Here is an 11,731-nt window from a genome sequence, read left to right as displayed (position 1 = left end):
GTTCCTTGGACTTAATGGTAAAGTTTCAGCTCTGATATGCACTGTCAACTGTGGGACCTTATATAGAAAGGTGTGTTTCTCTCTAAATAATGTCCAATTAATTAAATTGGCCACAGCTGGACCCCAATCAAGTTATAGAGACATCTCAAGGATGATCAAATTCAATTGAATGCACCTGAGCCCAATTTGGAGTGTCATAGCAAAGGGGTTGAATACTTATTGACTGCAGACATTTCGAACTTTTCTTTTTTAATTATTTTGTAAAAGATTCTAAAATCCAAATTCCACTTTGACATTATGGGGTATTACGTGTAGATGAGTGACAAAAAAAATCTCAAAATAATCCATTTTAAATTCAGGCTGTAACATAAAAAAATGTGAAAAAGTCAAGAGGTGTGAATACTTCCATTAGGGTGTATCGCTAGCTTCAACGGGCTTTCTTCCGTCTTACGTTTCGTATTTTCCCAATTAAAATGTATAATGATAAGCATGTCATTTTACTTATTGTATTATAAAAATACCGTTGAAATTTGGATAGTAAACGATATTCCGTACTGTACGTCGAGTGCAGCACAGCCTCAGCAAATAACGTTCCATGTTACACCGCCTCAAAAAACGTCATGACGCGTTGGGTAATTAAATCGGGAGAATAAATTTCTGCAAATTTGTAAATTGCAGAATTTCCAATTATGAAACAGAATGGTGTGTTTTGTCGCACATTAAAGGATTATCGCTGTGTAAGGGATTTGGTCATCAGGGCCGAGTCCACGAGCTTTCTGGGCAAGATGGCGGCGTTTTGGGGAGTTTGTTGAAGGAAGTGAACGCGGAGGCCCGAGAGGCCCTGCGAACCGAGGGAGCGGGAGCGCCTTGTGTACGGTGGCCTCAGTGATTAACGATTGTGCACAGGACAGCTGGTGAAGGTTGCTTATCAGGGTAAGTGAGTTTATAACGTTACAAGTGTGAATCGGTTACAGCTCCCAATGCAATGGACGTGCTCTGAATCTGATACGTGATAGACCGCGGTGGTGATGCATCCTCATGGTGCGGGGAATTGGTGTGGGTCTCACGGGCGGTCTTGCGAAAGGTAGCTCCACAGTTTGGAGTCCGACAAGATGAACCGGCACACAGTGACCTGCCGTGGTTTAACGTCCACACATATACTACGAGGTGTTTACCTGATTAACCGGCACACAGTGACCTGCCATGGTTTAAACTAAAGTCCGCAAAACGAGGTGTTTACCTGATGAACCGGCACACAGTGACCTGCCGTGGATTAAAGTCCATGCTACGAGGTGTTTACCTGATGAACCGGCACACAGTGACCTGCCGTGGTTTAAAGTCCACACTGCGAGGTGTTTACCTGATGAACCGGCACACAGTGACCTGCCATGGTTTAAAGTCCACACTGCGAGGTGTTTACCTGGTGAACCGGCACACAGTGACCTGCCGTGGATTAAAGTCCATGCTACGAGGTGTTTACCTGATGAACCGGCACACAGTGACCTGTCGTGGTTTAAAGTCGACACTACGAGTTTTTTACCTGATGAACCAGCACACAGTGGCCTGCCATGGTTTAAAGTCCACACTGCGAGGTGTTTACCTGGTGAACCGGCACACAGTGACCTGTCGTGGTTTAAAGTCCACACTACGAGGTTTTTACCTGATGAACCAGCACACAGTGGCCTGCCATGGTTTAAAGTCCGCAAAACGAGATGTTTACCTGGTGAACCGGCACACAGTGACCTGCCGTGGATTAAAGTCCATGCTACGAGGTGTTGACCTGATGAACCGGCACAGTGACCTGCCATGGTTTAAAGTCCACACTACGAGGTTTTTACCTGATGAACCGGCACACAGTGACCTGCCGTGGATTAAAGTCCATGCTACGAGGTGTTGACCTGATGAACCGGCACACAGTGACCTGCCTTGGTGTAAAGTCCGCAAAACGAGATGTTTACCTGGTGAACCGGCACACAGTGATCTTCCGTGGTTTAAAGTCCACACTACGAGGTGTTTACCTGATGAACCAGCACACAGTGGCCTGCCATGGTTTAAAGTCCGCAAAACGAGATGTTTACCTGGTGAACCGGCACACAGTGACCTGCCGTGGATTAAAGTCCATGCTACGAGGTGTTGACCTGATGAACCGGCACAGTGACCTGCCATGGTTTAAAGTCCACACTACGCGGTTTTTACCTGATGAACCGGCACACAGTGACCTGCCGTGGATTAAAGTCCATGCTACGAGGTGTTTACCTGATGAACCGGCACACAGTGACCTGCCGTGGATTAAAGTCCATGCTACGAGGTGTTTACCTGATGAACCGGCACACAGTGACCTGTCGTGGTTTAATGTCCACACTACGAGGTTTTTACCTGATGAACCAGCACACAGTGGCCTGTCATGGTTTAAAGTCCGCAAAACGAGATGTTTACCTGGTGAACCGGCACACAGTGACCTGCCGTGGATTAAAGTCCATGCTACGAGGTGTTGACCTGATGAACCGGCACACAGTGACCTGCCTTGGTGTAAAGTCCGCAAAACGAGATGTTTACCTGGTGAACCGGCACACAGTGATCTGCCGTGGTTTAAAGTCCACACTACGAGGTGTTTACCTGATGAACCAGCACACAGTGGCCTGCCATGGTTTAAAGTCCACACGACGAGGTGTTTACCTGATGAACCGGCACACAGTGATCTGCCATGGTTTAAAGTCCACACTACGAGGTGTTTACCTGGTGAACCGGCACACAGTGACCTGCCGTGGTTTAAAGTCCGCACAACGAGATGTTTACCTGGTGAACCGGCACACAAGTGACCTGCCGTGGTTTAAAGTCCACACAACGAGATGTTTACCTGGTGAACCGGCACATAGTGACCTGCCGTGGATTAAAGTCCATGCTACGAGATGTTTATCTAATGAACCGGCACACAGTGACCTGCCTTGGTTTAAAGTCCATACTGTGAGGGCTTTACCTGATGAACCGGCACACAGTGACTTGCCATGGTTTAAAGTCCACACTGCGAGGTGTTTACCTGGTGAACCGGCAAACAGTGACCTGTCGTGGTTTAAAGTCCATACTGTGAGGGCTTTACCTGATGAACCGGCACACAGTGACTTGCCATGGTTTAAAGTCCACACTACGAGGTGTTTACCTGATGAACCGGCACACAGTGGCCTGCCGTGGCTTAAAGTCCACACTGCGAGGTGCAGAACCCTCTCGGAACTGTAGGCGGTCAGGTTACTTTTGATTGTAGTCTACCTGGATGGTACAGGAGTAGCTTACCTACCTTCAACCTGTCTAAAGTAAATTTCCAATGACTATAAATTACCGACGTGGTGTTTCACAGTTAGAACGTGGCATCGCAACATACAGACTTGGCATTTAATATGGAATATTTTTTTTTTCTTGACTTGGGTTTACTTTCTGAACTCGGTATATCAATCTGGTGAGTTTCTTTTACGCTTCGGTGATTTCTTTGTTAAAAGAACCATGTCACTGATTGTCTGCCGCAGCAAGAAGTCAACAACAGGATTATATCACAGGTGGCATGACAAAATGTACGGACAGGTTACATTTGATGATTGGCTTCACAATCAGGTATATAAGGGTTGTTGCGTTCTGTATTAGTGGAAAACAACTGCTGCACGTCTACAAAAGTTATTGCCGCTTCCCCTGGAGATGGTCCGTCAACTCGACAATGCTGTTTGTCATTTAGTGGTGGTTTTACGAAATTCCGGCATGAAACCGTGCTATTGCTCGGCAGTATGGCATCACTCAAGGTCAGGTGTCAAAGATCCTGAAACGAAATGCTCAGAGGGGTGTCCCTACTCCAATACCGAGGCCAGGACGTCCCCGCAGAACCACAAGGAGGGATGATCGCCAGCTGCACCGGTTAGTCCGCAATGGCCGTACCAAGTCAGCCAATCGGCTTAGGGCTGAGTGGCAGCAAATGACAAATGTGCCTGTATCCAGAAGGCTAGTCAACTGGTTCAAGCAGGCTATCGTGCCAGGCGTCCCCTGAGAAAGCCACGTCTGACCAGACAACACCGCCAGCACCGATTGCAGTGGGCCAGAGAGCACCGTCAATGGCAGCCAGGACACTGGAATCACGTGATCTTCAGTGACAAGTCTAGATTTCTGGTCTATCGTCAATATGGCCGCGTCCGAGTGCACAGACAAGTGCATGAAGCCTAGAACGAAGATTGTATAGTGCCAAGAGTCCAAGCTGGAGGTGGTGGGGTGACCGTTTGGGCTGCTTTTCATGCAGGGGGAAAGACTGACCTGGTTGTTCTAAATGGAAACCTGAACCAGTTCAAGTACAGGGCCATTCTGGAAGAAACATTGCTTCCATTTGCTCGTGCAGCCTTTCGAGGAAACCTTGTCTTCCAAGATGACAATGCACGGCCTCATCGTGCTCGAATGATCCAACACTTTCTTGCTGACCGTGGTGTAGAGCATATGGAGTGGCCTGCCATGTCCCCGGATATGAATCCGACAGAGAACTTGTGGGCAGAATTAACGCGTCAAATCGACAACTTGGACCAGCAGCCGACCTCTGTGCGTGAATTGCAGCAGACTATTGTCACTGCATGGCAAGCGATTCCTGTCCAAACCTTGGCAAATCTCGTCAACAGCATGCCTCAACGTGTATGTGCTCTCCTGAATGCTCGTGGGGGTTACACGAAGTACTGAACTGTAATTTTACTGTCCGTAATCCCAGTCGTAATTTAACTTTTGTTTTTGTTAAAAAAATTTTTTGGCAAATGTGCAAAATAAAGAGATACTTCTGGAAAACGTACAGAAGTTTAACACAGTACTGTCCATGAATTGAGTTCGATATCAGTTTACATCACTTTCAAGGATCAATTTATTTGCTTTGAAATGTCAAATGTGGTTTTTGTTTGTTTTAAAGGTCACATTAACAAAATCTAGAATAATTTCAACATAATTCCAATGAACTTTTGGTTCTAAGTCATCTTGAAAAGTAAGTTCACCCCCACAAAAAAAATAATTCCATATTAAATGCCAAGTCTGTACTTCGTCCCTGGGATGGACGTTAAGTGGGGTGTTCCAACTGGTTGTATTAGTTGGTAATAGTAGTAGTTGTAGTAGGGGTAGGAGAAGGAGGGAGGGGGTGGAGGAGGAGGATGAGTAGGAGTAGTAGGAAGAGGAAGAGGAAGAGGAGGAGGAGGAGGGGGCAGCAGAGGAGGAGGAGGAGGAGGAGGAGTAGTAGGAGGAGGAGTAGGAGTAGTAGGAAGAGTAGTTGGAAGAGGAGGAGGATGAGGCGGAAGCAGAGGAGGAGGAGGAGGAGTAGTAAGAATAGTAGTAGGGGAAGGAGGAGGAGGAGGTGTAGTCGGAAGTGGAGGAGTAGGAGGCAGCGGAGGAGTAGGAGTAGAAGGAAGAGGAGCAGGAGGCAGTAGAGGACGAAGAGTAGTAACAACGGGTATTTGCTGGTCGGTGATCAATTCCTACCTTTCAGTACCTGAGATATAACAATATGAACATCCCCTACCTGCTCGGCTCAGTTTGAATTCTAACTCGCGAGATGCGAATTGCATCTACCTGACTAACGCAAACAATCTTGGGGTTTGTTTTCTCATCTAATAACCCCAGGGTGTTCGGTCCATCCGAGCGACCGCGTCGACCGACGACATGTTTGGAATGTCCCACAAAACGGTCTACGTGCTGGACCACTCGTCGCGGATGGCCGTGTCCAGCAAGCAGAGCCTGGACCTGGACGTTTTTACCAAGGGCCGCGTTCCCGGGATCATCCCTCTGGCACCCATTTCCAAGTCTCTGTGGACGTGTGTCGTGGAGTCGTCCATGGAGTACTGCCGGATCCTGTACGACATATTCCCTACCAAGAAGCTGGTACGCCAAGGCGCAAACCCTTGTGCTTCGGTTCCAATCTGTTGTGCATTTTAATTTTTATTCTCTTGGAATCGTCGGTTCGTCTGTGTTTCAGGTTCGATTCCTCGTCAGTGACTCGAGAGCTCGACACCTGAACCGGTGGAGCGAGGAGGATCAATCCCTGCAGCACGTGAGTGTCCTGTTTTGGTTTCCATGTGAATCGATTGATTTAAATTTCTATTTTTTTTATTCAACGTTGAGGCTCTTGGGCGGAGGAGCTGGAGCACAGAACGGATCTGGAAGTAACAAAATGAAAGTAAGCAGACGGTGAAGGGTGGGGAGAGGTGGGGGTGAGAGAACACACCAACAGCAGGGGTGAGGGACAAAATGTAGGGACACTGACAAACTAAGAATGCGGGAAAAAATGAGGGGTGGAAGGAGTGAAAATGTGAAATGGTGTGAAAAATGGAGTGAAAAAAGATGCATATAGAAGAAAACAGTCGATGACATGTTTGGAGTGGAAATGTGGAGAGAAGTGGAAATGTGGAGAGATGTGGAGAGATGTGGAGAGAAGTGGAGAGAAGTGGAGAGATGTGGAGAGATGTGGAGAGAAGTGGAGAGAAGTGGAGAGAAGTGGAGAGAAGTGGAGAGATGTGGAGAGATGTGGAGAGATGTGGAGAGATGTGGAGAGAAGTGGAGAGATGTGGAGAGAAGTGGAGAGAAGTGGAGAGAAGTGGAGAGATGTGGAGAGATGTGGAGAGATGTGGAGAGAAGTGGAGAGAAGTGGAGAGATGTGGAGAGATGTGGAGAGATGTGGAGAGATGTGGAGAGAAGTGGAGAGAAGTGGAGAGAAGTGGAGAGATGTGGAGAGATGTGGAGAGATGTGGAGAGATGTGGAGAGAAGTGGAGAGAAGTGGAGAGATGTGGAGAGAAGTGGAGAGATGTGGAGAGATGTGGAGAGATGTGGAGAGAAGTAGAAATGTGGAGAGGAGTGGACATGTGGAGAGGAGTGGAAATGTGGAGAGAAGTGGAAATGTGGAGAGAAGTGGAAATGTGGAGAGGAGTGGAAATGTGGAGAGGAGTGGAAATGTGGAGAGGAGTGGAAATGTGGAGAGGAGTGGAAATGTGGAGAGGAGTGGAAATGTGGAGAGGAGTGGAAATGTGGAGAGGAGTGGAGAAGTGGAGAAATGTGGAGAGAAGTGGAAATGTGGAGAGAAGTGGAAATGTGGAAATGTGGAGAGAAGTGGAGAGATGTGGAAATGTGGAGGGAAGTGGAGAGAAGTGGAAATGTGGAGAGAAGTGGAAATGTGGAAATGTGGAGAGAAGTGGAAATGTGGAGAGAAGTGGAAATGTGGAAATGTGGAGAGAAGTGGAAATGTGGAGAGAAGTGGAAATGTGGAAATGTGGAGAGAAGTGGAAATGTGGAGAGAAGTGGAAATGGGGAGAGAAGTGGAAATGTGGATAGAAGTGGAAATGTGGATAGAAGTGGAAATGTGGAGAGGAGTGGAAATGTGGAGATGAGTGGAAATGTGGAGATGAGTGGAAATGTGGAGATGAGTGGAAATGTGGAGATGAGTGGAAATGTGGAGATGAGTGGAAATGTGGAGATGAGTGGAAATGTGGAGAGGAGTGGAAATGTGGAGATGAGTGGAGATGAGTGGAAATGTGGAGATGAGTGGAAATGTGGAGATGAGTGGAAATGTGGAGATGAGTGGAAATGTGGAGATGAGTGGAAATGTGGAGAGAAGTGGAAATGTGGAAATGTGGAGAGAAGTGGAAATGTGGAGAGATGTGGAAATGTGGAAATGTGTAGAGATGTGGAGAGATGTGGAGAGAAGTGGAGAGATGTGGAAATGTGTAAATGTGGAAATGTGGAGAGATGTGGAGAGAAGTGGAGAGAAGTGGAAATGTGGAGAGAAGTGGAAATGTGGAGAGAAGTGGAAATGTGGAGAGATGTGGAAATGTGGAGGGAAGTGGAGAGAAGTGGAAATGTGGAAATGTGGAAATGTGGAGAGAAGTGGAAATGTGGAAATGTGGAGAGAAGTGGAAATGTGGAGAGAAGTGGAAATGTGGATAGAAGTGGAAATGTGGAGAGGAGTGGAAATGTGGAGATGAGTGGAAATGTGGAGATGAGTGGAAATGTGGAGATGAGTGGAAATGTGGAGATGAGTGGAAATGTGGAGATGAGTGGAAATGTGGAGATGAGTGGAAATGTGGAGATGAGTGGAAATGTGGAGATGAGTGGAAATGTGGAGATGAGTGGAAATGTGGAGATGAGTGGAAATGTGGAGATGAGTGGAAATGTGGAGATAAGTGGAAATGTGGAGATGAGTGGAAATGTGGAGATGAGTGGAAATGTGGAGATGAGTGGAAATGTGGAGAGAAGTGGAAATGTGGAAATGTGGAGAGAAGTGGAAATGTGGAGAGAAGTGGAGAGAAGTGGAAATGTGGAGAGATATGGAGAGATGTGGAGAGAAGTGGAAATGTGGAAATGTGGAAATGTGGAGAGAAGTGGAAATGTGGAGAGATGTGGAGAGAAGTGGAAATGTGGAGAGAAGTGGAAATGTGGAGAGATGTGGAAATGTGGAGAGATGTGGAGAGAAGTGGAAATGTGGAGAGAAGTGGAAATGTGGAGAGAAGTGGAAATGTGGAGAGATGTGGAAATGTGGAGAGATGTGGAGAGAAGTGGAAATATGGAGAGAAGTGGAGAGAAGTGGAAATGTGGAGAGAAGTGGAGAGAAGTGGAAATGTGGAGAGGAGTGGAAATGTGGAGAGAAGTGGAGAGAAGTGGAAATGTGGAGAGAAGTGGAAATGTGGAGAGATGTGGAGAGATGTGGAGAGAAGTGGAAATGTGGAGAGAAGTGGAAATGTGGAGAGAAGTGGAAATGTGGAGAGATGTGGAGAGATGTGGAGAGAAGTGGAAATCTGTAGAGACGTGGAAATGTGGAGAGACGTGGAAATGTGGAGAGAAGTGGAAATGTGGAGAGATGTGGAAATGTGGAGAGATGTGGAAAAGTGGAGGGATGTGGAGAGAAGTGGAAATGTGGAGAGATGTGGAGAGATGTGGAGAGATGTGGAGAGATGTGGAAATGTGGAGAGATGTGGAGAGAAGTGGAAATGTGGAAATGTGGAGAGAAGTGGAGAGAAGTGGAGAAATGTGGAGAGAAGTGGAGAAATGTGGAGAGATGTGGAGAGATGTGGAAATGTGGAGAGATGTGGAGAGAAGTGGAAATGTGGAGAGAAGTGGAAATGTGGAGAGAAGTGGGAATGTGGAGAGAAGTGGGAATGTGGAGAGAAGTGGAGATGTGGAGAGATGTGGAGAGATGTGGAGAGATGTGGAGAGAAGTGGAAATGTGGAGAGAAGTGGAAATGTGGAGAGAAGTGGAAATGTGGAGAGAAGTGGAAATGTGGAGAGAAGTGGAAATGTGGAGAGATGTGGAGAGATGTGGAAATGTGGAAATGTGGAGAGAAGTGGAAATGTGGAGAGAAGTGGAGAGAAGTGGAGAGATGTGGAGAGATGTGGAGAGATGTGTAGAGGTGGAGAGATGTGGAAATGTGGAGAGAAGTGGAAATGTGGAGAGATGTGGAGAGGAGTGGAAATGTGGAGAGGAGTGGACATGTGGAGAGGTGGAGAAATGTGGAGAGGAGTGGAAATGTGGAGAGGAGTGGAAATGTGGAGAGAAGTGGAAATGTGGAAATGTGGAGAGAAGTGGAAATGTGGAGAGATGTGGAGAGAAGTGGAAATGTGGAGAGAAGTGGAAATGTGGAGAGATGTGGAAATGTGGAGAGATGTGGAAATGTGGAGAGAAGTGGAAATGTGGAGAGAAGTGGAAATGTGGAGAGATGTGGAGAGAAGTGGAAATGTGGAGAGAAGTGGAGAGAAGTGGAAATGTGGAGAGGAGTGGAAATGTGGAGAGAAGTGGAGAGAAGTGGAGAGAAGTGGAAATGTGGAGAGAAGTGGAAATGTGGAGAGATGTGGAGAGAAGTGGAAATGTGGAGAGAAGTGGAAATGTGGAGAGAAGTGGAAATGTGGAGAGATGTGGAGAGATGTGGAGAGAAGTGGAAATCTGTAGAGAAGTGGAAATGTGGAGAGGAGTGGAAATGTGGAGAGAAGTGGAAATGTGGAGAGAAGTGGAAATGTGGAGAGAAGTGGAAATGTGGAGAGACGTGGAAATGTGGAGAGACGTGGAAATGTGGAGAGAAGTGGAAATGTGGAGAGATGTGGAAATGTGGAGAGATGTGGAAAAGTGGAGGGATGTGGAGAGAAGTGGAAATGTGGAGAGATGTGGAGAGATGTGGAGAGATGTGGAGAGATGTGGAGAGATGTGGAAATGTGGAGAGAAGTGGAAATGTGGAAAGAAGTGGAGAAATGTGGAGAGATGTGGAGAGGTGGAGAAATGTAGAGAGATGTGGAGAGATGTGGAAATGTGGAGAGATGTGGAGAGAAGTGGAAATGTGGAGAGAAGTGGGAATGTGGAGAGAAGTGGGAATGTGGAGAGAAGTGGAGAGATGTGGAGAGATGTGGAGAGAAGTGGAAATGTGGAGAGAAGTGGAAATGTGGAGAGAAGTGGAAATGTGGAGAGAAGTGGAAATGTGGAGAGAAGTGGAAATGTGGAGAGATGTGGAGAGATGTGGAAATGTGGAAATGTGGAAATGTGGAGAGAAGTGGAAATGTGGAGAGAAGTGGAGAGAAGTGGAGAGATGTGGAGAGATGTGGAGAGATGTGTAGAGGTGGAGAGAAGTGGAAATGTGGAGAGATGTGGAGAGGAGTGGAAATGTGGAGAGGAGTGGACATGTGGAGAGGTGGAGAAATGTGGAGAGGAGTGGAAATGTGGAGAGGAGTGGAAATGTGGAGAGGAGTGGAAATGTGGAGAGGAGTGGAAATGTGGAGAGGAGTGGAAATGTGGAGAGGAGTGGAAATGTGGAGGGAAGTGGAGAGAAGTGGAAATGTGGAAATGTGGAAATGTGGAGAGAAGTGGAAATGTGGAAATGTGGAGAGAAGTGGAAATGTGGAGAGAAGTGGAAATGTGGAGATGAGTGGAAATGTGGAGATGAGTGGAAATGTGGAGAGAAGTGGAGATAAGTGGAAATGTGGAAATGTGGAGAGAAGTGGAAATGTGGAGAGAAGTGGAAATGTGGAGATGAGTGGAAATGTGGAGATGAGTGGAAATGTGGAGAGAAGTGGAGATAAGTGGAAATGTGGAAATGTGGAGAGAATTGGAAATGTGGAAATGTGGAGAGAAGTGGAAATGTGGAAATGTGGAGAGATGTGGAGAGAAGTGGAAATGTGGAGAGGAGTGGAGAGAAGTGGAAATATGGAGAGAAGTGGAGAGAAGTGGAGAGAAGTGGAGAGAAGTGGAGAGAAGTGGAAATGTGGAGAGAAGTGGAGAGAAGTGGAGAGAAGTGGAAATGTGGAGAGGAGTGGAAATGTGGAGAGAAGTGGAGAGATGTGGAGAGATGTGGAGAGAAGTGGAGAGATGTGGAGAGAAGTGGAAATGTGGAGAGAAGTGGAAATGTGGAGAGAAGTGGAGAGAAGTGGAAATGTGGAGAGATGTGGACAGAAGTGGAGAGAAGTGGAATTGTGGAGAGAAGTGGAAATGTGGAGAGAAGTGGAAATGTGGAGAGATGTGGAGAGATGTGGAGAGAAGTGTAAATGTGGAGAGAAGTGTAAATGTGGAGAGATGTGGAGAGATGTGGAGAGATGTGGAGAGAAGTGGAAATCTGTAGAGGAGTGGAAATGTGGAGAGGAGTGGAAATGTGGAGAGGAGTGGAAATGTGGAGAGGAGTGGAAATGTGGAGAGAAGTGGAAATGTGGAGAGAAGTGGAGAGATGTGGAGAGAAGTGGAAATGTGGAGAGAAGTGGAAATGTGGAGAG

The 11,731-nt window shown here is 46.9% G+C and overlaps 1 protein-coding gene across 2 annotated transcripts in view; it reads left to right on the top strand.

The window, feature by feature from the left end:
- Nucleotides 1-620: 620 nt before the first annotated feature.
- The window catches only part of INTS13 (integrator complex subunit 13), a 34,545-nt gene continuing 23,434 nt past the window's right edge, over nt 621-11,731 (top strand). Inside the window, exons 1-3 of one of the 2 annotated variants that reach the window (XM_078770710.1) lie at nt 621-933; nt 5,620-5,877; nt 5,972-6,046. In XM_078770710.1, the coding sequence (XP_078626836.1) occupies nt 5,659-5,877; nt 5,972-6,046 (294 nt within the window). In that variant the 5' untranslated portion in view covers nt 621-933; nt 5,620-5,658. The remainder of the gene's footprint in view (nt 934-5,619; nt 5,878-5,971; nt 6,047-11,731) is intronic. The other variant, XM_068104995.2, reaches the window with a different exon arrangement.

The sequence above is a fragment of the Myxine glutinosa genome, chromosome 1 (assembly GCF_964187855.1).
Source record: "Myxine glutinosa chromosome 1, kmMyxGlut1.1, whole genome shotgun sequence".
In the NCBI taxonomy this organism is placed as follows: domain Eukaryota; kingdom Metazoa; phylum Chordata; class Myxini; order Myxiniformes; family Myxinidae; genus Myxine; species Myxine glutinosa.
The sequence above is the reverse complement of the archived record's forward strand: the minus strand, read 5'-3'. Positions and strand labels throughout refer to the sequence as shown.